The sequence below is a fragment of the Entelurus aequoreus genome, linkage group LG14, assembly GCF_033978785.1.
Source record: "Entelurus aequoreus isolate RoL-2023_Sb linkage group LG14, RoL_Eaeq_v1.1, whole genome shotgun sequence".
NCBI classification, from domain to species: domain Eukaryota; kingdom Metazoa; phylum Chordata; class Actinopteri; order Syngnathiformes; family Syngnathidae; genus Entelurus; species Entelurus aequoreus.
In genome coordinates this window covers 46679294-46705953 of record NC_084744.1, presented here as the reverse complement: position 1 = coordinate 46705953, position 26660 = coordinate 46679294, and the positions used below count along the sequence as shown (strand labels likewise).

The 26660-nt window shown below is 37.8% G+C and overlaps 1 protein-coding gene across 3 annotated transcripts in view; it reads left to right on the top strand.

Annotated features, from left to right (window-relative positions):
- Nucleotides 1–26660, top strand: part of myo10l3 (myosin X, like 3) — a 216170-nt gene that overhangs the window by 143392 nt on the left and 46118 nt on the right. For all 3 annotated transcript variants that reach the window (XM_062070009.1, XM_062070011.1, XM_062070010.1), the window contains 3 exons: nucleotides 6238–6318; nucleotides 16572–16696; nucleotides 16775–16889. In XM_062070009.1, coding sequence (XP_061925993.1) covers nucleotides 6238–6318; nucleotides 16572–16696; nucleotides 16775–16889 — 321 coding nt within the window. The remainder of the gene's footprint in view (nucleotides 1–6237; nucleotides 6319–16571; nucleotides 16697–16774; nucleotides 16890–26660) is intronic.

Below are 26660 nucleotides of genomic sequence, written 5' to 3'. Positions count from 1 at the left end.
AATTTTGTGGGAAGTTTTGGGGAAGGCCCCTTTTCTCTTCCAGCATGACTGTGCCCCAATACACAATACAAGGTCATAAAGGCATGCTTGGATGTGTTTAGTGTGGAAAAACCTGTACAGAATCCTGACCTCAATCACAATTATAAAAACACAAATCAATTCCCTTGAGACACATTCCAAAATGTTCTACTTCCTGTATTTGCAGGATCACGTGTCCATGTTTATATATACGTATACACATGGTGTATCAGAAAAGTTCCAGCACTTGAGTCACAATAGATACTGTATATTTCAAATCCAAGAACTTTCCCCTTCGAAGTAATCCTCTTCTGGTATAATGCACTTTTCCATCCTTAATGCACTTCTGGTAACATTCTGTGATCCTCCGAAACTTCATTGTCACGGCCGTCTTGAAAAGGATAAAAGTTTTTTCAGAGATCCACGAGAGGTAATCAAGAAGGGCAGAAGAGCGCAAGGTTTTACGAAGAACGACGAGATAAGTGTCACGCTCTCCAATCCAAGGGAGCAGATCGGGATGCAAAATACACAAGTTTGCAATGATCACCTTAATAAATGTTTGATTGATATACTTTTAATGTGTAGTATTTCTCATCTAAGTATTATTGTTAGGAACTTGCATGGCTGCAGTTTTAGTGGAATCACTAATAAGCCGGAGTTCTTTGAACGCAGATTTCTTGCCAGGACATATGGTACAATACAATCAGCAAGATAGGATGGAGCTAGACCGTGTAGTATTTTATACATAAGTAGTAAAACCTTAAAGTCACATCTTAAGTGCACAGGAAGCCAGTGCAGGTGAGCCAGTATAGGTGTAATATGATCAAACTGTTGGTCCTAAGATATGGTTGGGGGTAATTACAGTCTTATATATATTGATTGTTCATTTCATTCATTTTTTCATTTATTCATTTATTTCAGGCAATGACATAACAAAAAGTACAAGTTAGACAACACGTAATAATATAAAATAATATAATGCAAAAGGTAATGTACAGTATGTAATGGATGATTGTCCAGTTTTGCCTGAAAGGGAGTGGAAAGAAGATAACGTATTTAATCCCACCCCCAGTTCTCCATTCAGTGATTAATACATTGAGTTTCACTGTTACTTTCTTTAAGGATTGTAATACAAATGTTTTATCATATAATCATATCATATAATAATTATTACACTGTAACGATAATTTGTATCAACAATGTAGGAAGACTGAACATACCAACAATAGTAATAGACAACATAGCAACAATGGTAAGGAAACATTGAGCACATGTTACCACTTTGAAATAGAGTACAACAGCAGGTCAAATTAAAGAACCTCATCTCTATATTTGAACCAGACCTGATGTTTGTATTATAGTTTAAATCCATTAATAGTTTGGCAAGTCCAGTTTGTTCCATTGTTTTACACCGCATACAAACACACAAAAAACACATTATTACCAAGCATTGACTGGTTTCTGCTAGTAGTGCTTAATGCTATCCCTTTTTGGTTAAGTGCTATCAAGCTATAATGAATGTGGTGTGAAATAAACCCAACAAAATCTACTGGAGTTGGGTTGGTAAAGCGCAGAGGTGTGGACTCGAGTCACATGACTTGGACTCGAGTCAGACTCGAGTCATGAATTTGATGACTTTAGACTCGACTTGACAAAATGTAAAGAGACTTGCAACTCGACTAAGACTTTAACATCAATGACTTGTGACTTCACTTGGACTTGAGCCTTTTGACTTGACATGACTTGCTACTTTCCCCAAAACCTAAAGTTTAAAAAGTTATTTGGGAGCGCTCCGTAGCTTTCATTTTGTACATGTCTGTCTGTCTATCAGCGTGTGTGCTGCGTGTCAGCGTGTGTGCTCTCAGTACAACAGCCAATCAAATTAGATCTACATTGTTTTCATCACACAGCATTCAGCCAATCAAATTGCAGGACAACCAATGAACAAGAGTTGTCAAACAACGCGCCAGTGAGAAAGATTTATACCAAAGTTGGTTTCGTTCGGGTATAAAAACTACGACTTGGTCAACAAAAAACGAATTGCCGTATGCAAATCACGCAGTTCGAATATTACAGACGGAGACGCAACAACTTCCAACTTCGTTCGACATTTGAAGTTTCACAAAGAAGGGTAAGTTTTGAATGTAAGCTAACGTTTATTGGCTAAGTAACATGACTTTTATTTGCTGTGTTGTTAAATCAGTGAGGCTGTAAACTCACTGCTAACGTCATAACCATAGACATCTTATAAGTAGACGCAGCATCGAGCGCTACTGCTTACTGGCGCAGACGAGACGCGGGGCCGCCATCTTGGAGTGGTGATTCGCTCCACTCAGTGCAATTCATTTGGCAGGAGCAATGAACTGTCAGCGCATTTAATTCATTTTACCTCACTGAATACCACTCATTTTCACACGCTTTTTTGTCATACGCGTAGCTATGATAACGGACACATGTTTTATTATTCATAGTTTGCTTAACAGTAATAGAATATTCTTATATGCTATAAGTGACCAGACGTCCGAGATCAAAACTGGGAATATAAGCCCAGAGAAGGGGGAAAAAAACGGTCAGCTATTTTTAAGTTGAAGAAACAATATAATTACGTTATATATACATGCGTATATCCTACATAAACAATGTATGAATACATTAGATATCTATATATCTTATAGACCGTATCTCTGTTGCTGCAGCAGCAGAGAGTTTATTCTGTCTTGACACTTTGTATTGATATTTTGTATTACATTCTTCCCTTAAATGATAATGTTTACAGTGATTGTTATATATGTATTTTGTATGTATTTCGCTTTGGATAAAAGCGTCTGCCAAATACTTAAACATATATAAACACCTGAAAGTCTTTATATCAGCTAAAACCACCAATCTGTTTCACTGGATTCAGAATAAAACCAAATGCTGTCTTACCCAACAATGTTAGTATTTGAATATTGTTACTTGAAGACTTATTCCTGGTTACAATTATACTGATAAGAAAGTATTGTCTTATATTTTGCCTAAAATGAGAATGCATCATAATCAGTGGCGGCTGGTGAATTTTGTTTTAGGTGGGGCTGAAAGTTTGTAAACCAAACCCCTGTAGGGGGGTCATCCTCCCCCAGAAGATTTGTTTGTGATTTTCACATACAAATAATGAAGATCTTTGCTCCTTCTTAACTCTGTGGTAATGTTATTTTCATAAAATACAACCAAAAGTACATTAATGTTAAATCTTACTTGTGAAAAGTAATCCCCCGATTCCTATTTTCAACAGTCCGCTCATTTGAGCAGGAAAACGCTGAACACCAAAAACATCTTTGTTTTCTACCTGTCAACTGTCAGTTTAGGCTGCTCGCCGGCTCCTCATCACCACTTCAAGATGCAATTTGCTCGCGTCACAGCAACCAATACTGCGTCTACTTATAAGATGTCTATGGTTATAACATCATTTCAAACACAGCAATATGTTGCGTCCACTGCAGTTTGCTTCCTTATTCATACTTTTTGTCAAGTGATTTTTTTAAGCAGGGTTGCATGAGGTACCTACACATAACGTTACGTTAGTCAATGTATCACACACAGTAACATAATGTTAGATGGCGGTCAGCAGCACCGCATATTTTAGCCACCTACAAAAAGACAAACATAGTCAAATAAAGGTCAGTTAAAATGTATACTATATTAAGAATATGTGTACATATTGCATAGGGCCCTGACATCTAAAAAGTACAACTCTGTTCATTGTTATGTTCATGTATTTGTTATGTTTTTCATGTGTACGCACACATAAACACACATACAGTATGAGATGAGATCAATGAGATAAGGTAAGAACAGAATAGAAACTGCTGTGGAACTAGTTACAATGCAATATGCCATGGAAATACAATGTTAACACTTTTGTACAAATAAGTACAGTTGCACTTGTTTTTGCAAATTGGTTTATTCTGTAAAGGAATGAGTTAAATGTTTAAAATAGTTTAAACTATTAAAATGACTGGTTAATAGTGCTATTATGAATTGCAATGTCAGTACTATTTTTTTTCCTGCTATTTAAAATGCACTTGTTTTAATAAATAAATACAGCGGTTTAAAAGCATACACAATCTGTGTAAAAATATTAGTCTGTGGTTAAAAGGACTTGAAAGGACTCGAAACTCAAAATGCAGGACTTGTGACTTGACTTGAGACTTTCCAGTCTTGACTTTGGACTTGACTCGGGACTTGCCTGTCTTGACTCGGGACTTGACTCGAGACTTGAGGGCAAAGACTTGAGACTTACTTGTGACTTGCAAAGCAATGACTTGGTCTCACCTCTGGTAAAGCGTCTTTTCCCGTCTCAGCCTTTTCAGTCATAGACGAACAACAGTCCTAAAGAACTTGACACACACCATCAGCCGCCTTCCTCATATTTTCATGAATAAATGTTTTCCGTTTGGATATTATTTTAACATTCTTGGCTGGCGTTAAACTCATCCTGCTTCAGTGTGATGATTTTTTTTTTTAATTCAATAAATTGTAGCTGAGATAGGCTCCAGCGCCCCCCGCGACCCCGATGGGAATAAGCGGTAGAAAATGGATGGATGGATGGAATTAGAGACAGGCTGTTATTTCTGAAATTTGAAAACAAATTATATTTAACAACTTAACAATTTGGAAGTGGACCACATAGACATTTATCTACGAATATATTGCACAACAAAGCAGTTACACGACCAATGCGGTAATAGCGGGAAAGAGCAACCTGCTCGGTCAGCATTATTTGAGACTCAGTAGTTTACCAAAAAGCTACATTTTGGTGAAATGATGACATTGCACTGCAAAAAGTCAGTGTTCAAAAACAAGAAAAAAAAATACAAAAATTGGGGGTATGTTACTTGAACTAAGGAAAATTATCTGCCAATAGAACAAGAAAATTTGGCTTGTCAAGACTTTCCAAAACAAGTAAAATTAGCTAACCTCAACTAACCTAAAAATACCTTAAAATAAGTATATTATCACTAATAACAAGTGCACTTTTTTTGATAGAAAAAAAAAATATGAGACCTTTTTTCTCAATATGTTGAAAAATAATCTTAAATTAAGTAAATGCTAATGCCATTATCTTGACATAATGTTATGCATTACATTTCTTGAAACCAGCAAACTTACACTAAAAACTAGTTTATTTTTCTTAATGGAAAGGCAACCGCTTGTTACTCTCGGGGTCTACTAGCCGCTCAGGCAAATCATATTGTCTAAAAATGCATTTTCCAATCGATAACATGACATCATCGCGCCAAGTGCGTTCTCTTTCAGTCAATTAGTGCGCGAGTAATATACATATATATATATATATATATATATATATATATATATATATATACAGCCCGGCTCCCGAGCCAGTTTTTTTTAAATTGTAATTTTGAATAATTTACCTGAATGTGCATGAACTATTTCTGTTCAAAATAGTTTGAAATGTCACATGTTAAATGTTTAAATATTAACTGTCCGTTTACTGTACTGTGCCGACTGTACTACTATTTGAGTACGTATTTTCTCTTGTTTCATTGAAAATAAAACCGCAAATTCCATTTGGCAGTCATCTGTTTTAAATTATGAGACACAATTGTGTCAAAGTCATGATTTTTTTGTTCATGCTTGAAATAAGAAATTATTACTTTGAAAAAGCAGTTTTATACTCATGAGTGTTAATGACACAGCTTTGCAACAGTTGATATTCTAGTTTCAAGCATGTTTTACTCAATATAGGTCATCAAATCTCAGCAACAGGCTGTAATATCTTACTGAGATAATTTAGGACTAAAACACTTAAAACAAGTAAAACACTAACATGAAATCTGCTTAGTGAGACGAATTATCTTATCAGACAGAAAATAAGCAAATATCACCCTTATTTGAGATATTCAATCTTAATTAGATTTCAGTTTTTGCAGTGTTTGTTTTCTCATAGTTGCAAAGTTGTTCAGAATGAATTCCATATCCATGCAAAACTACTTTCTAGCGCAGTCCTTAATGGTGGGACTTTGTGTGACGTTTTTTTCCCAGTTGGGAGTGTATTATTTCCCAGGCTTTTGGAATGTAGCATCAGGCAGTCATACTCATGTGAGGTGTCAGATACAAATAATACTTAGAAAAACAGCCCAATTTTCACAAATGAATGTGCTTATAGCAATAGTTTACATAAACGAAATGAGCTAACGTGCTATGTTTTTGTAGGAATCTCTTCACTCCCTGATGGCCACGCTAAGTGCTTCCAACCCCTTCTTTGTTCGCTGCATCAAACCAAACATGGCTAAGGTAAGTCACACTAATTCCATTTGGCAAAAAATGTCCAAGAACTCTTTCCAATCTCGTCGAGCTACTATTCGTTGTTCCCATTGCTTAGCGTTAATGGTCCAAAAAGTTATTTTACAGTCTAACAGTACTCCTTACCACTAAATACTCGTACTACAGCATTGAAATAAATATGTTTTATTTGCTTTTGGTGCACATTTTCATCACTAATAAACACGCGCCATTCCCCCTGGCTTGATGCAAAGACTCCTTTGTACTCCTGGGCTGCGTACCAGAACATTCCAACCGCTCTAGCCCTTTTACAGGGGAGGGTCAGAGGTCACTCCAGCTGTAGCGGCTTCGCTGATCTGGATGCATCAGTGGAATGCCAAAATAAAACCACAGCGGCCGCAGCAGAGTGAGCAGGCGGTTTATTTATTCATCCTCCATTCCCTCCCGCCCCCTCGCCGCCCCCCCGACCACATGGCTATAAAAACGTTTAAACCAGGACGGTTATCCAGTTGTCTGATTATTGGCTCAAGCAAAGTCTTTATTGTGTGTGGGAGAGAGAGTGAGCTGCCATTGCTTTAGGGATGGTCCGCTAGGAACTTCCCCAATTTCTCATGCAATCGCCAAGTGGCCTTTTTATATGACAAACCACATGAATCCCCTACTGCTTTTTGACATTTACAATTGGATTTTGTAAAAACTTTTCTTCCTACATTTACACACTGGGGGACGATAGCTATGCCAGTCCGATTCATTCTGCATTCTTCCAAGACAAATACATTCAAAATAAAACATTATTCTTGACTTTGCTGGCTTTCGCTGTCACGGTGCCTTATTATTCAAATGTTTCAAACCATCAGAGTTTTCCACAACAATTGAAAACAATGCAATAATTCCACAATCAGGGTGTATGGGGAAGTCATTGCATAGTGCAGGGGTCCCCAACCTGTTTTGCACCGCGGACCGGATTAATGTAGGGCTGGGCGATATGGCCTTTTATTAATATCTCAATATTTTTAGGCCATGTCACGATACACGATATATATCTCCATATTTTGCCTTAGCCTTGAATGAACACTTGATGCATGTAGTCACACCAGTATGATGATTCTATGTGTCTACATTAAAACATTCTTGTTCATACTGCATTAATATATGCTCATTTTAAACTTTCATGCAGAGAGGGAAATCACAACTAAGTCAATTGACCAAAACTGTATTTATTAAACAGTTATTAAGCAGTGGCACAAACATTCATGTCATTTCCAAAACAGAAAGTGCAAGATTGTCACAGACATTTTAAAACAAGCTATTAGTACACTTTTGTACATGATGTCACTAAGATGACATATCAAAACAACACTAAATTAAAGTGCACTTTTTGTACAGAACGCCAATACAATAGTTTAAAACAATTAAAGTGCACTTTTGTGCATGATGTCACTAAGATGACATATCAAAACAACACTAAATTAAAGTGCATGATGTCACACAAGATATTTCAATAACTGTCAAATAAAAAATTAGCTGCATAGGAAATCAAATAGTGTATGTCCTTTGCTATGTGGTAGGTTCTTGCGGACGTTATTTCCTTCTGTTGTTGACTATTGTTTTCATACGGTGTTGATCTGGAAATGGTTGCTTTGGCATTTTGTGGGTGTGGCACCGAACGGAGATGTTGACATGCGGAGTTTCAAGCACTCTTCATTCTCTAGCGGGTGACTTTTCAAATGATGCTACAAATTAGCAGTGGTGCTACTTTTTGTAGCAACACTTTTGCCGCATACTTGACATATTACTGTTGTCTGTTCAACATCTTTCCGCTTGAAGCCAAACCACCGCCAGATGATGGACCCCATGCTGTTTTTCTTAGGAATTAATTTTTCTTCCATTTGTTACCAGATTCACACCTTCTCTCTCTCGTATTACCACGCGCACCACTCCTCTAGCACCACAACTAACGTTAGCCATGTCTCTAACTCTGTGCTCCGCGAGGGTGTATGACGTTGCACGTGCGACAGTATGTGACGGTACATTTTGGTACCGGTACCGGTACCAAAATGTATTTCGATACTTTTCTGTACTAAATAAAGGGGACCACAAGAAATTGCAATATTGGCTTTATTTTAACCAAAAAATCTTACAGTACATTAAACATATGTTTCTTATTGCAATTTATCAAATCAAATCAAATTAAATCAACTTTATTTATAAAGCACATTTAAAATTTACCACAGGGGTAGCCAAAGTGCTGTACAATGAGCAGTTTAAAAGATAATACGAGAACCGAGCAAACACAACACAACACAAACAGAGCACGATAAAAAATAAATAACAAATAAATAGAACATAAAAACAGGTTCACAACAGGTGTATTATGGGGCGCCATAGCAGGATGGATATCACTCAGTGTTAAAAGCCATTGAACAAAAGTATGTTTTTAAGAGAGATTTAAAAACAGGAAGAGAGGAGGCCTGTCTAACACTCAGAGGTAGTTCGTTCCAGAGCTTGGGAGCAGCAGCGGCGAAAGCTCTGTCACCTCTAAGCTTCAGCCTAATTTAGTCCTTAAATAAAATAGTGAACATACTAGACAACATGTCTTTTATTAATAAGTAAACAAACAAAGGCTCCTAATTAGTCTGCTGACGTATGCAGTAACATATTGTGTAATTTATCATTCTATTATTTTGTCAAAATTATTAAGGACAAGTGGTAGAAAATTAATTATTAAAGGCCTACTGAAAGCCACTACTACCGACCACGCAGTCTGATAGTTTATATATCAATGATGAAATCTTAACATTGCAACACATGCCAATACGGCCGGGTTAACTTATAAAGTGACATTTAAAACTTCCCGGAAAATATCCGGCTGAAACATCGCGGTATGATGACGTATGCGCGTGACGAAGTCAGAGTAACGGAAGTTATGGTACCCCGTGGAATCCTATACAAAAAGCTCTGTTTTCATTTCATAATTCCACAGTATTCTGGACATCTTTTGCAATTTTTTTAATGAACAATGAAGGCTGCAAAGAAGACAGTTGTAGGTGGGATCGGTGTATTAGCAGCGGACTACAGCAACACAACCAGGAGGACTTTGTTGGAGCGCTAGCCGCGCTAGCCGCCGACCTCACCTTGACTTCCTACGTCTCCGGGCCGCCAAACGCATCGGGTGAAGTCCTTCGTCCTTCTGCCGATCGCTGGAACGCAGGTGAGCACGGGTGTTGATGAGCAAATGAGGGCTGGCTGGCGTAGGTGGAGAGCTAATGTTTCTAGCATAGCTCTGTGCAGTCCGGTTGCTAAGTTAGCTTCAATGGCGTCGTTAGCACAGCATTGTTAACCTTCGCCAGCCTGGAAAGCATTAACCGTGTATTTACATGTCCACGGTTTAACAGTATTGTTGATTTTCTATCTATCCTTCCAGTCAGGGGTTTATTTCTTTTGTTTCTATATGCAGTTAAAGCAAGATGCTATCACGTTAGCTCGTAGCTAAAGCCTTTCGCCGATGTATTGTCGTGGAGATAAAAGGCACTGAATGTCCATTTCGCGTTCTCGACTCATTTTCAAGAGGATATAGTATCCGAGGTGGTTTAAAATACAAATCTGTGATCTACAATAGAAAAAGGAGAGTGTGGAATCCAATGAGCCAGCTTGTACCTAAGTTACGGTCAGAGCGAAAAAAGATATGTCCATCGCTGCCTCTCAAGTCATTCACTGTAACGTTCCTCATCTACGAATCTTTCATCCTCGCTCAAATTAATGGAGTAATCATCACTTTCTCGGTCCGAATCTCTCTCGCTCCATTGTAAACAACGGGGAATTGTGTGGAATCCTAGCTCCTGTGACGTCACGCTACTTCCGGTACAGGCAAGGCTTTTTTTTATCAGCGAGCAAAAGTTGCGAACTTTATCGTCGATTTTCTCTACTAAATCCTTTCAGCAAAAATATGGCAATATCGCGAAATGATCAAGTATGACACATAGAATGGATCTGCTATTCCCGTTTAAATAAAAAAAATCATTTCAGTAGGCCTTTAATCTACTTGTTCAATTACTGTTAATTGAGCTACCGTGAGCTATGGTGGGCAGTGAAGCATAGCTATTCGTCATCCTGCAGGGATGATACTTGTAAAAAACTTACTTTATTTGTCGCCGTGGAGGCGAGGATTAGTGATTTAGAAGTAGCTAAAACACTGCAGACTGCAGCTGGACTTTAAAGCACCTCTTCCTGAGGGCGTTTCAGTGTTATAACTTCACCTTTATCGTTAGTTTTTAAGCCAAGATGTGTCCGTTCTTTCTTTTCTGTCTACACACTGTGTCTGCTTGTAAGTAGTCCGCGATTGTGCGCTGCCGAACATGCTCCTCTGCTCGTAAACCAGCTATGTCATGACGCTAAATATTGTTGTAGACCAAACATTACTGGACAACAGGAAAGCAGCTAAATCTAGCTAAACGTTGAGACTAAACATGAATTTCACACCATTAAAAAAAACTGCAGACATGAATTATAGATGACAGCAAAATATTTGGCTTGCAACAGGAGAGCAACTGCAAAAACTAAACTTCCATGCATCCATTTTTTCTATACCGTTTATCCTCAAATATGTTACTTACACAAATAAGTCCAGCGCTGTCTTCCATGGTTTGATGCGTAATCCATCGACCCATCAAGATTCAAGGAAGGACATGCGTTCGACAGGATAGCTTAAACACTTCCCTTCTGTATTTCTACCTAGGAGTGTATTGATCCACTCCATCACATTCACATACTATTTTTCATGGTACTTGGCTCATTTTAATATAAACCTTTCAATTTAAACCACAATTTGTACTGCTGCAGTGCCTAACTACCATGTGAAACCCAGATATGCCAATACAGAAAAAGGGTACTGTATTTGTCGTATTTTGTCCTGATTATAAAAATGCAAAGCTCGAATACTTTTACAATCTAGCAAAATATGTAAAGCAGATAAATGGAATCGTTATTTGTCATAGCCGTTTGTTGCTAGGCAGAATTTATAGGACTAAATAAGAACTGCCATATAGATCAGTAAAAGGATTGCAGATGTCTTAGCCACACCCATTAGGTCTTTTATGTCACGCAAAGTTGGACATACTCTCACTATAAGGAAATTACTCTCAATGCCGTTTTACATGAATGGTTGTAGTTGCAGTACATAGGAGCTACATTGTTTAAAAACAAAACAAAAAACTGAATCAACCAAAAAAGTTTAAGGCAACTGGCTGCAAAGCATTTTTGAGTTCAGTTAACTTTCAATCAATCAATCAATCAATCAATCAATCAATCAATCAATCAATCAATCAATGTTTATTTATATAGCCCTAAATCACAAGTGTCTCAAAGGGCTGTTTCAAGGTTATTGTTGTGCCAACTCTTACTTGATTCGTAGTTAATAGATGGATTGTATGTCTACTTGTATAGGTAAATACAACTAGCTACAAAATAAGAATAATAAGTTCCTGGGACTAAAAAAAATAACAAAAGTACTAAAAGTCTCTTAAAATTAAATTAAGTTAGGCCACTGTAAAGTGGTCACAATTACCTCCTGATTAAGTTGAGTAAACTCTTAAAAGCTTTGCAGCCAGTTGCCTTAAGTTTATAAGTTGTATTAACTTATTCAAAGTTGACTCAACTTTTAATTAATTGTTTTAAAACAAGAAGTCATACCAAAGGCTATAAAAATGGGACTCATTACCTCCTTGCTTGACACTCAGCATCAAGGGTTGGAATTGGGGCTTAAATCACCAAAAATGATTCCCGGGCGTGGCCACCGCTGCTGCTCACTGCTCCCTTCACCTGCCAGGGGGTGATCCAGGGTGATGGGTCAAATGCAGAGAATAATTTCGCCACACCTAGTGTGTGTGTGACAATAATTGGTACTTTAACTTGAACTTTAACTATATGTGTCCTGGCATAGAGCATACTACTAAACTAAGTAGTATTATCAAGTCATTTACAGTATTAACTTTGGCATATTTAAAGCCCCACTTAAGAACTTTCAGTTTTGGTTGATTTTGGCGGCGCCAGTGGATTAAAGCCAGAAGAAGACCATATGTCCCATGATGAGTAGCGCATATAGCGTCATACTGACATGATGTCTGCTGTAATATTGGCACAAATATTACGTCTCTAATGGCTACGCTGATGTTTAAATAGCAGACACTATCACAAAATTATCTTGAATTTGCTACAAACATGACGCTACTACCAATAATGTATCAGGGCGGATGCAGGTCCGAAGCAAAGAAAGACCGGCGGAAGTAGTATTCAAACTATCACCCCAGTGGCTATTTATTGCTACCACGGAAATTTCCGATAGCTAACTGTAGCATTATCATTTTGATTTGAGCATCGAAAGTCAGTTACTAGTCCAGCGGGAACACAGACAGGGCAGCATCGGCCTGAATTTCCTCGTCTTTGAGCTCATGCCAGCAAGTGAAAGCCGGGGCAATGTTGATCCTAACTGTCCTTTTATCCGGGTAAGCTTCGTTAGACAAAACTTTTTGTTTCTTTGGTCGTTTTAGAGCTTTGGCCATGATAGCAGTAATTGCACGAAGACGTTCTTCTTCTTATTATTTTCTGGCAGCACATAGGCGTTCGCATCAACTTCTGTCTTTTTTTAAAAATGGGAAAAGGGGAGTGACGTATGCCGTAAATAGTCAGCACATTTGTAGTTTTTTGTGTGGCAGGGTTCCTGTCACCCTTCTCAATGCCGCAAAGTGCCAGTGAAAACGATACAGACCCCCTCAGGCCATGACAGAGGTGTCATTCAACTAGTTGTAAGTCGATGTATCGTTTAAAAAGTTATGAAAATAATTTATGAAGGTTGAAAAATTACCTAGTGCTGCTTTAAAAGTACAAAGACGTTCAAAGTTGTATTGTAGAAATCAGACAATACATTTAGGTGGAGGTCTTTTATTCAGTCAACAGTCATTGTTTTATTCCAAAATATTGCATCTTACATGTCTAAAGTATTTGTTTATGAGATATATACGAAATACACAGTTCATCCGGAAAGTATTCACAGTGCTTTGTACACATTTGTTTATGCTACATCCTTATTCCAAGAAGGAAGACATTCATTTGTGTCCTCAAAATCCTACAGACAATACCCCATAATGACAAGGTGATTTTTTATTTTTATTTTTTAAATGCATTAAAATGTAAAAAAAAATTAAAAAAAATCACATGTATTCACAGCTTTTGCTCATTACTTTATTGATGCACCTTTGGCAGAAATTACAGCCTCAAGTCTTTTTTAATACGATGCCACAAGCTGGGTACACCTATCTCTTTGCAGCGCCTCTCAGGCTCGATCAGATTGAATGGGAAGTGTTGGTTTTCATCCAGGATGTCTCTGTACATTGCTGCATTCATCTTAGTCTCGTCAGGGAGATGACTAAGAACCCGATGGTCACTCTGTCAGAGCTACAGCATTCCTCTGTGGAGAGAGGAGAACCTTCCAGAAGGACAACATCCCGAGAGCAATCTACCAATCAGGGCTGTATGGTAGAGTGGACAGACTCTAGCCATTTATTTGTAAAAAGTTTGCCAAAATGCACCTGAAAGACTCTCAGACCATGAGAAACAACATTTTCTGGTCTGATGGGACAAAAGTTGAACTCTTTGGCGTGAATGCCAGGCATTATGTTTGGAGGAAACCAGGCGCCGCTCATCACCGGGCCAACACCATCCCTACAGTGAAGCATGGTGGCGGCAGCATCATGCTGTGGGGATGTTTTTCAGCGGCAGGAACTGGGAGACTAGTCAGGATAAAGGGAAAGATGAATGCAGCATTGTACAGAAACATCCTGGAAGAAAACCAATGCTTCCCATCCAACCTAATGGAGCTTGAGAGGTGCTGCAAAGAAGAATGGGCGAAACTGCCTAAAGATAGTGGTCATGGTTTGCAAAGCTTGCCACAGTGAGACTCCTCTCAGACAGACACAGTTGACCCTGCCCTACTCCCTGAAAATATAATTTTCTTGAGCATATTTTCTTGAATTTTCTGCTAACTGAAACATCAATTCATTTTTTCCTTTGGCATGACTTAAGTTAGCTGGACAGGTTTTTTAAAATATGTTTTTATTTTAGTCAACTCCTTTGAAGTCTTTTGGCGTCTCCCTGGGCAGGCCCGCCTTGAATTTTGAAATCCCTTTTAGTGGAGTATGACTAGTTTGGGCTTTTACACAAGCAACTTCTCTGTATTAAATATAAAACACAAAAATGCCGCTCACCTAGTAGCGTGGAAACACAACGTCTCTGCTCCCTTGCCTCTCGATGGAACAAGACATGCTTGTGTTTAACCCACAGATTTGCAGGATTACAATCTTCTGATATGATTACATGCATTCTAACACACACGCACAGTTTATATTCATCTGTCGTCACTGGGAGGCTCAGTTTGTTTTCATGCCAGTGCCTCTTTCAGCATCCTAAATCCCCCCTGCTAAAGAGCAGAGTTCAGAGCTCAGAGGAGGCGCTGGCCTTTGTGCGTGTGTTTGATTATGAATATGAACACATGCAAGCATTGAAGGGGCCTCCCTGCATTGTAACATTTGCACGTAATTAGATTGACACCTTCGCGGAATGCCCTGGTTCTCTTTGGAGGCTCATCCGTCACAGATTACTCTCTGGGTGACAATGGCCTTTGCGTGGAAGTCTAAGGCGGCTGGCATCATTGATCCACCTCACTGATATGCACCATTGTAGACCAAGGCATAAAGTGCACAATCTTGCATAACACAGTTAATATTTCTCTACTCAGGGTTTTTACACCTTTTCCAAGGCCAAATTCAAGCACTGTTTAAGTACTTTCAAGATCAATTTTCCAGTTTTCCCAGTACCCTTCAAAAGGCGAAAACCAGTGTGAATCAATCCATAGCCTTGTTCTTTGAGGTCACCAAATGCTGTCTGTAGGAAAAATATGGAAAATCTGCTAAAACCTAAACCTAACATTGAACCAGCAGTTATCATTAACTGAATGGGGCATAGAAAATGAAGCAGTGTTTTTGTAGACTATTCAATGTCATTGGTGTCTCCATTTGTGTTGTTCTTTTTCTTACTTACAGCACTCAATGACATCGACCAGCACGGATTGATTCACACCATATTTGTGCTTGTAAACTGCATAATGTGATATAAATACACGCACCCTCAAAATGTCAATTTCACTCATTTATTAACAAAACTTTTCCACATTAATAGAAGGATAATAAATTAAAGGAAAATATTTTGTTTGTTTCACAACACCTCAGGCACCTTTCATTAAGCATATCTAGCCTTATAACTGTGGCTATGATAACAAATGAACAAAAAGACAAAAGTCAACTTTGTTTGCTTTTACTGAGGTAGCCAGACAAGTTAAGTAGACAACGAAAATAATAGAGCAAGAAATGCATACAACAATGTTGTGTAAAAACTACAAAATCATTCATATTAACTCAGTTCTAAGTTGAGAAAAAGGTTACAAATTATACATTACATGACCTTCACAGTACAAACAATTCCAATAATGTAACCATTTTATTGCAATTAACCAAAACGAACAAAATGTAACTTGTTTGCTTTAACTGAGGTAGTCAGACAAGTTAAGTAGACAACCAAAATGATGGACCAAAAAACACATTGAACTATGTTGTATAAAAACTCAAAATCATTCACATTAACTCAGCTCTTTGTTGTGCAAAAGGTTACAAATTACATATGACCTTCACAGTGCAAACAAGTCCAAAAATGTCAAATTAATTTCCTTTTTGCATACTTTGCAGCAGGCTACACGTGGATGTGGTCCACGTTTTATCCAAAGTTTGTATTTTTTCTTTTTCTATCCAATGTTCATTAAAACGACAACCTCCCGGCATGATGGACCGATGCACCACTGTCCTCTTGGGGGCGACACAGAGCCCTATATATGGCTCTGGCATGACAACAACCTAATGTAAGGGCTCGTGCAAAGCCAACAGATCAAGCGTGTAGCTTTCATTTTTAAGGGAACATATTTTATTTTTTTCCATTTTATAATTAGCCTATTGAGTCAGACTGTCGAGAAATATGATGAACATTTCCAAGCATTTACAAGCACTTCAAACAAAATTCTAACATTTTTTAAATCTTGAAAACACAACATTAAAATCCAAGCATTTTCAAGGTTTTTAAGCACCCGTACGAACCCTGTCTACTCTGCACTAACCCTGTTAATGTAGTCATTATATCACGCCGTTTTCTTCCATTGCTTTCCATAGAAAGCCAACCAGTTTGATCCAAATGTGGTCTTGAACCAGCTGAGATACTCTGGAATGCTGGAGACCGTTAAGATCCGCAAGGCTGGATTTCCAGTTCGCCGCACCTTTAAGGATTTCTTCAACAGGTGTGCATCTAATCTTGTGAGTCTTAAGTTACCGCATGCAATCAAATTGTGTCAAGTCTGCTTGTTGCCTGTATGCAGATACAAGATGATCCTGATGAATAAAGTCCACATGGAAGATGAGAAGCAGAGTTGTTTGGAGCTTCTGGCACATGTTGACAGCACAAAGAAAGATTGGCAACTAGGAAAGACAAAGGTAAAGCACACATTGAGAATGATGTCATATGCATGCCATGCCAGTACTTGGCAATGTCTCCTGATTCCTACCCCAAATCATATTTTGAACATCTTTCCTCAGCATATGTCTGTAGAATTATTTTCCACGTATCAATTTTCTGTGTTGAAACCTTAAAACATTTTGAAAATATGTTTAAATATTATAATAATTTCTGTTGCAAAATACAGTGGTAACTCAACTTAAGAGTACCCCAACTTAGTGAATTAGTGAAGTGAATTATATTTATATAGCGCTTTTCTCTAGTGACTCAAAGCGCTTTACATAGTGAAACCCAATATCTAAGTTACATTTAAACCAGTGTGGGTGGCACTGGGAGCAGGTGGGTAAAGTGTCTTGCCCAAGGACACAACGGCAGTGACTAGGATGGCGGAAGCGGGGATCGAACCTGCAACCCTCAAGTTGCTGGCACGGCCGCTCTACCAACCGAGCTATACCGCCCACTTAAGAGTGTTTTGAAATAAAAGCTGTCTCTGAACTAATTGTTATGCTTTAAATTGCAAGTTAAAATTGGAGTTATAGGCATCTCCGCCTTTAGCTGGCATGGCAAATGTCGAAGTGAACCTCGTAAGATTCGCCCAAAATATCTGGTCTTAACTGTTAGCATTAGCTTATAGCTCGAGATGGACATAACTTTGTTTCTCCACCGATGATAAGGAAGAAAGTAAGTGTGAAGGTGAGTGCTGAGAAAAATAATATATACAGTCGTGGTCAAAAGTTTACATACACTTGTAAAGAACATAATGTCATGGCTGTCTTGAGTTTCCAATCATTTCTACAACTCTTATTTTTGTGTGATAGAGTGATTGGAGCACATACTTGTTGGTCACAAAAAACATTCATGAAGTTTGGTTCTTTTATGAATTTATTATGGATCCACTGAAAATGTGACCAAATCTGCTGGGTCAAAAGTATACATACAGCAATGTTAATATTTGGTTACATGTCCCTTGGCAAGTTTCACTGCAATAAGACGCTTTTTGGTAGCCATCCACAAGCTTCTGGCAAGCTTCTGGTTGAATTTTTGACCACTCCTCCTGACAAAATTGTTGCAGTTCAGCTAAATTTGTTGGTTTTCTGACATGGACTTGTTTCTTCAGCATTGTCCACACGTTTAACTCAGGACTTTGGGAAGGCCATTCTAAAACCTTAATTCTAGCCTGATTTAGCCATTCCTTTACCACTTTTGACGTGTGTTTGGGGTCATTGTCCTGTTGGAACACCCAACTGGGCCCAAGACCCAACCTCCGGGCTGATGATATTAAGTTGTCCTGAAGAATTTGGAGGTAATCCTCCTTTTTCATTGTCCCATTTACTCTCTGTAAAGCACCAGTTCCATTGGCAGCAGAACAGGCCCAGAGCATAATACTACCACCACCATGCTTGACGGTAGGAATTGGTGTTCCTGGGATTAAAGGCCTCACCTTTTCTCCTCCAAACATATTGCTGGGTATTGTGGCCAAACAGCAAAAATTTTCACATGGGCAAAGATAAGACCTTCTGGAGGAAAAAAAAATATATATATATATATATATATATATATATATATATATATATATATATATATATATATATATATATATATATATATATATATATATAACCTGATAGAACGTGTAGTTTTGTGACTGGGCAAAGCAGTTTAAGTGTATCACTGCTGGACTTCACACTGCTGAAACAAAATGAGATCAAGATGATCGACAACAACAGCCAAGGATGTTAAAAAAATATAAATATGACGAACATTTGTCAATGAAAATATGGAATTTGTCAATGAAAATATGGAAAGCTGCTGATGGTGTGTTTGACGGAGAAGGAGCCAGAAGTTGATACTGTAGAAGGCTGCTCTCCATGATAAAGGCTGTAAATTATTTTTAGATACCTCTCAAAGTTTGATATAATGCTCGTTTTTTTCCACCCGAGTCAATCGCGTTGTTTTTCACCAAATTATCAAGTTTTTAAAAGCTAACTGTCATGACCAGTCCCTCCCGGTCATTGTCCTGCGTTGTTTTACTCTACGCGACAGTTACATGTCTTTATTGCTGCACTTAAAATTTGTTGTTGTTGGCTGTTGGGGACCTTTTGAGTTCCAGTTAGCTTCACCCTAGACCAGGGGTCGGCAACCCAACATGTTGAAAGAGCCATATTGGACTAAAAATACCAAAAACAAGTCTTTCTGGAGCCGCAAAAAGTTAAAAGCTGTATGTAAGTGTTATAATGAAGGCAACACATTAAGTGTCTCAAAAGGTTAGATAACTCCTGGAAATTAATGGCTTAAAACTGCCAAAGGTATAGATGTGTGTGCCCAAATTAAAGGAAAGGACACGCTGTCTTTTTCGGATTTATTACAATCTTTGCAAGATGGGTAATGTTTGCTGTGGTCTGTAACAACATGGCACACAATCAGAAATGCAGCCAATATTACATACAGATAATCTGTCATGAGACATACAAATATAAATTAAATACACAAAAGACATAAGTAAAGGATATTAAATGAGCTCAAATATACCTACAAATGAGGCATAATGGTGCAATATGTACACAAAACTAGCCTAAATAGCATGTTAGCATGGATAATTAGCACTCCACGCAAGTCAATAATCAACAAAGCTCACCTTTGTGCATTCACGCACAGTATAAAACGTTTGGTGAACACAATGAGACAAAGAAGGAGTGGCATAAAACGCGTTTTTCTGTGGGAGCGACTGAGAAAGTTGTATACGTAAACCAACTACGGTAAGTTCAAGGACCGCCAAAATGAGTAGGACAAAACGACGCTGGCTCTCATCAGTGAAGCATAAACACAAACATTTTAAACAGTGGACTTTCTAACGATTAAGAAGGTTTGTATTATGTCTGTCCTCCTACAGAAACATTATTAAAACAACAAATGTATTTTTCCACCATCTTTTTCCATTTTTGAAAAAGGTCCAGGGAGCCACTAGGGCGGTGCTAAAAAGCCGCGGGTTGCTGACCCCTGCGCTAGGCTAATACTCTGTATGTTTTTGTGCCTCGTACTGGAATCAAACAGGCATTCTGACCTGCAAGCTGCTTCCTACCGTCCTTTGCATCTTGGGAGACACAACCTTCGCAGACAAATCGTAACACTTACACAGTAAATATTTGTGAAAGTCTCCAAAAAGAAGGAATTAAAAAAACAACTAAATAAGAATAACCAAATATCAACTCAGTGATGTCCACGACTACAAAAATAAAAATTTCTATACAACACGATCTTGGGAAGAACGCAATCTGTATTTTATGGACCCCAACGACCGCATCCTACCATGAATTGATAACGTGGAGTTGAAAAACTTATTCGGGTGTTACCATTTAGTGGTCAACTGTACGGAATATGTACTGTACTGTGCAATCTACTAATACAAGTTTCAATCAATCATGTGAAACTTTGAGTGTACTTTACATTACATTAATCATAATTTCATTCCAATATTTTGTTTAAAAAGGCATGTAACATGTTAAAATTGTGCTGTTTTTGGAGGGGCAAGCACCGATTAAATGTATTTAAATGTAGGGTGATGTTTATTTGAGTTACAAATGTTTCAAGTTAAGAGCGTCGTCACAGAACCATTTGAGTTTGGAACGTGAGGTGTTACTGTGTAGTGCATTAAGTGTCAAAATATAGTGTTTTTTGTGAACAAATAAGTGCTTCTCTAGCAAAATAAAGAATTATATATGTCCACGCACAAAATATGGTGTTTTCTGTGGGTTTGTATGGCAAAAGCTTGTTTTCTTTTCTGTGGCAAAATGTCCTCCTGAGAACCAGCGTCCTTTTCAGTGGGCATTTGTTTTTGTCATGTTCTTTTGTCACAGTCACACACATTGTAGCCCTGTTATGCAAAACACAAATGTCTGCTGTAGAGGATGCTGGTGGTCAAGAGGATATAATGTTTACTTGGTAAAAAAATATATATTGTTTTCTGTGGCAAAATATAGCACTTCTGTGACGAAGATCAAGAGCTGGGGAAATGTCAGGTTATTTTCCACACATAGGGTTTTTTTTAACAATTCCCAGGCTGTTAATGCGTGTCATGGTTTGGACGCCCCTTGGTGTGACTCAGGTCCCAAAGAATTTACTGGAAAAAAGTGGTCAGATGTGCTGCTCCCTTGTTGACAACCACAGTGTTTTCATGGCGGACAGTTAGAGTTTACTGCGGCCCAGCGTTAGGTTTGCTTACAGCAGGGGTCCCCAAACTACGGTCCGCGGGCCAGATACGGCCCACCAGCGTCCAAAATCCGGCCCACAGGTAGTACCGAGTAAAAATATATATAGATTTTTTTTTTTTCTACTTTTTGTAAAAAAAATTTTTTATCTATTATAATAATTATTATTATTATTATATATATATTTTTAAATCTGTCCTTTTTCGCTCATCCATTAATCCATTTTCTACCGCTTTTTTTGAGTGATTATTTTTTTAATATGTCCTTTTTCACCCATCCATCAATCCATTTTCTACCGCTTGTTACTGGGTAAAAAATAAATTAATTAATTTAATAATTTTTTTAAAATTGTTTTTTAATGTCTCTTTTTGCCCATCCATGAATCCATTTTCTACCGCTTGTTGATGTGTAAAAATATATATATATACTTTTTAATATATATTTTTAATCTGTCCTTTTTCGCCCATCCATCAATCCATTTTATTAAAAAAATTATAATAATAATAATAATTATTATTATTATTTTAATCTGTCCTTTTTCGCCCATTCATCAATCCATTTTCCCCCGCTTTTTTTTTATGATAATTTTTTTAGTCTGTCATTTTTCACCCATCCATCAATCCTTTTTCTACCGCTTGTTCTGGGTAAAAAAAAATTTAAAAAATGTTTTAATTTTTTTTAAATTGTTTTTTAATCTGTCTCTTTTCACCCATATATCAATCCATTTTCTACCGCTTGTTCCTGGGTAAAAAATAAAATTAAATATTTTTTTTAATCTGTCCTTTTTCACCCATCCATCAATCCATTTTCTACAGTTTAAAAAAAAATAAAAAATTTAAATTGTCCTTTTTTGCCCATCCATGAATTCATTTTCTACCGCTTGTTTTGTGTAAAAAATATATATATATATTTTTTAATATATATATTTTTTAATCTGTCCTTTTTCGCCCATCCGTCAATCCATTTTCTACCGCTTGTTACTGGGTCTCCTAGCCACTCAAACAGATCATAATGTCTAAAAATCAATTTTCCCATTGATAACGTGACGCCATCATGCTCGCACCGCAAAGTCAAGTTAGTGCACGAGGGGAAAAAATGGTGAAATCGTTAGGGAAACGTAAAATAGACTCGGAGTGTAGAGTTTTTTAAACATCAGTGGACATATGACTTTTTTTTGTTCAATGTAAGGAAAAGGCAGTTTAGTTTATATATATATATATATATATATATATATATATATATATATATATATATATATATATATATATATATATATATATATATATATATATATATATATATATATACACACTACCGTTCAAAAGTTTGGGGTCACATTGAAATGTCCTTATTTTTGAAGGAAAAGCACTGTACTTTTCAATGAAGATAACTTTAAACTAGTCTTAACTTTAAAGAAATACACTCTATACATTGCTAATGTGGTAAATGACTATTCTAGCTGCAAATGTCTGGTTTTTGGTGCAATATCTACATAGGTGTATAGAGGCCCATTTCTTGCAACTATCACTCCAGTGTTCTAATGGTACAATGTGTTTGCTCATTGGCTCAGAAGGCTAATTGATGATTAGAAAACCCTTGTGCAATCATGTTCACACATCTGAAAACAGTTTAGCTCGTTACAGAAGCTACAAAACTGACCTTCCTTTGAGCAGATTGAGTTTCTGGAGCATCACATTTGTGGGGTCAATTAAACGCTCAAAATGGCCAGAAAAAGAGAACTTTCATCTGAAACTCGACAGTCTATTCTTGTTCTTAGAAATGAAGGCTATTCCACGAAATTGTTTGGGTGACCCCAAACTTTTGAACGGTAGTGTATATATATATATATATATATATATATATATATATATATATATATATATATATATATATATATATTTATATATATATATATATATATATATATATATATATATATATATATATATATATATATATATATATATATATATATATATACAGTTGTGGTCAAAAGTTTACATACACTTGTATACATACAGTCGTGGTCAAAAGTTTACATACACTTGTAAAGAACATAATTTCATGGCTATCTTGAGTTTCCAATAATTTCTACAACTCTCGTTTTTTTGTGATAGAGTGATTGAAGCACATACTTGTTGGTCACAAAAAACATTCATGAAGTTTGGTTCTTTTATGAATTTATTATGGGTCTACTGAAAATGTGACCAAATCTACTGGGTCAAAAGTATACATACAGCAATGTTAATATTTGGTTACATGTCCCTTGGCAAGTTTCACTGCAATAAGGCGCTTTTGGTAGCCATCCACAAGCTTCTGGTTGAATTTTTGACCACTCTTGACAAAATTGGTGCAGTTCAGCTAAATTTTAAACAAAAATGGAGCTGTTTGGCCACAATACCCAGCAATATGTTTGGAGGAAAAAAGGTGAGGCCTTTAATCCCAGGAACACCATCCCTAACGTCAAGCATGGTGGTGGTAGATAGATAGATAGTATTATGCTCTGGGCCTGTTTTGCTGCCAATGGAACTGGTGCATTAAATGGGACAATGAAAAAGGAGGATTACCTCCAAATTCTTAAGGACAACCTAAAATCATCAGCACGGAGGTTGGGTCGTGGGCGCAGTTGGGTGTTCCAACAGGACAATGACCCCAAACACGTGTCAAAAGTGGAATGGCTAAATCAGGCTAGAATTAAGGTTTTAGAATGGCCTTCCCAAAGTCCTGACCCAGCAGATTCGCTCACATTTTCAGTAGACCCATAATAAATTCATAAAAGAACCAAACTTCATGAATGTTTTTTGTGACCAACAAGTATGTGCTCCAATCACTTTATCACAAAAAAATAAGAGTTGTAGAAATGATTGGAAACTCAAGACAGCCATGACATTATGTTCTTTACAAGTGTATGTAAACGTTTGACCACGACTGTATATACACATTTACAGCCCCTGGGCAAATTTTTTTAACCCAATGCGGCCCCCCGGTCCAAAAGTTTGAGGAGCTCTGGCTTATAGTCCAGAAGCATTGTTGCAGGAGGGGGCGTTGCCCAAATAATTATTAAACTAGCTAGGTTTGGAGGCAATGAGGCCTTCAGGTAACACCTTTTTTCTGCACTAGTTTCTCTTTGTTTCAATCATTAACTATCTTCTTCCAGCTTTCTCAACGAATGATTAACCTTTCAATAGCAGGTTTGATTCTAGAGAGCACCACCTCCTACATGTATGAGAACTTATATTTTTGGATAGAACCATCTGGGTGACACACAGTTCAACATATGGTGTGTTTGATGTCACCCACATGCAGTTTCTTAATGAATATCTGACTGCTAAACCGCTAATGTACACGTGCCTCTATATGTTAAGCACATGGTATGCCCTTTTTTGGAGTTATCATGTCTCATTGGAAAACAATTTTAAAAACCTATCCCTAGTTGGACTTTTGACTGATGACCACACCGCTTCATACTGTATTTGGCCCGTAGTTTGGTAAGCACATGGTCATGTTTTGAGGGAAATGTGATGCTTGTGGGAAGAAGACCAAGAGAGACAGAGCGAGCCGCGTTTCCTTTTGGAGGAACAATCTAGGTGTAATTATATGCTTGCTGATTGTGTTGCGGAGGAAGTGTGCGCGCTGAATTAGGGGCTTGACGTCGCATGGATTAGGTGTGTGCGGCGTGTTTTTCTGTGTTGGCGAGCCATTCGTGCACAGGCGAGGGAAGGATGTGGACGGAGTGGGAGCTTCCTCTACCTCCTCGTGCACACACAAGCGGGCAGCTGTGACATCTGGGATACAAACACGAGCGACAACTTCAAAACTCCCTCGGATGCTTTTTTGATCTTTATAGACCGGGGGTCGGCAACCCGCGGCTCTAGAGCCGCATGCGGCTCTTTAGCGCCGCCCTAGTGGCTCTCTGGAGATTTTTCAAAAATGTATGAAGAATCGAAAAAGATGAGGGGGAAAAAAATCAATTTTTTTGTTTTAGTATGGTTTCTGTATGAGGACAAACATGACACAAACCTCCCTAATTGTTATAAAGCACACTGTTTATATTAAATATGCTTCACTCATTCGAGTATTTTGCGAGCGCCGCTTTGTCCTGCTTATTTTGGCGGTCCTTGAACTCACCGTATAGTTTGTTTACATGTTTAACTTTCTCCGACTTTCTAGGACGTGTTTTATGCCACTTTTTCTGTCTCATTTTGTCCGCCACACTTCCAACGTTGTGCGTGAGTGCACAAAGGTGAGTTTTGTTGATGTTATTGACTTGTGTGGAGTGCTAATCAGACATATTTGGTCACTGCATGACTGCAAGCTAATCGATGCTAACATGCTATTTAGGCTAGCGACATGTACATATTGCATCATTATGCCTCATTTGTAGCTATATTTGAGGTCATTTAGTTTCCTTTAAGTCCTCTTAATTCAATTTATATCTCATGACACATGTAATATGGCTTAATTTTTGCGGCTCCAGACAGATTTGTTTTTGTATTTTTGGTCCAATATGGCTCTTTCAACATTTTGGGTTGCCGACCCCTGTTATAGTGAAGTGAAGTGAAGTGAATTATATTTATATAGCGCTTTTCTCTAGTGACTCAAAGCGCTTTACATTGTGAAAACCCAATATCTAAGTTACATTTAAACCAGTGTGGGTGGCACTGAGAGCAGGTGGGTAAAGTGTCTTGCCCAAGGACACAACGGCAGTTACTAGGATGGCGGAAGCGGGGATCGAACCTGCAACCCTCAGGTTGATGGCACGGCCACTCTACCAACCGAGCTATACCGCCCCTAGACAAATAACCGGTTCTCAGCATTACACATCGTCTTTATAGACTTAAAAGTTCAAGTTAAGTTAAAGTACCCATGATTGTCACACACACACTACGTGTGGCGAAATTATTCTCTGCATTTGACCCATCACCCTTGATCACCCCCTGGGAGGTGAGGGGAGCAGTGAGCAGCAGTAATGGCCACGCCCGGGAATCATTGAAGAAGTGGATTGATTGGCCCAAAGCAAATTAGGTAGAATTTAAAAGCCCCTGAGCTAAAAAAAAAAAATACGAATAAAACATATTTTTGAAAACTTGCGGGGCGATTAAGATTTTTTTATTGTTCGACATTGCCTTTACTTTACTACTTTGACCTACACCAGAGGTGTCAAAAGTATCCGGCCCGCGGGATGACTTTGCTAAGTATAAAAATGAGTCAACATTTTTAAATAAAAGAGACTGCTGTTCTAAATGTGTCCACTGGATGTCGCAATAGCAATGCTTTGTATCTTAGTAGATCAGTGGTTCTTAACCTTGTTGGAGGTACCGAACCCCACCAGTTTCACATGCGCATTCACCGAACCCTTCTTTAGTGAAAAATGTATATATATATTTTTTTTCAAATTCCAGACAAAATCATGTTTTTTTACTGGTGCACAAAATTAACTGTGCATGAGCATCACCTTGTTCAAAGAACAAAACCAACACAGTGCATGAACTCACAACAAATTACACACTTGCAAATCAGATGGAAAATTAGAGGGAACATTAT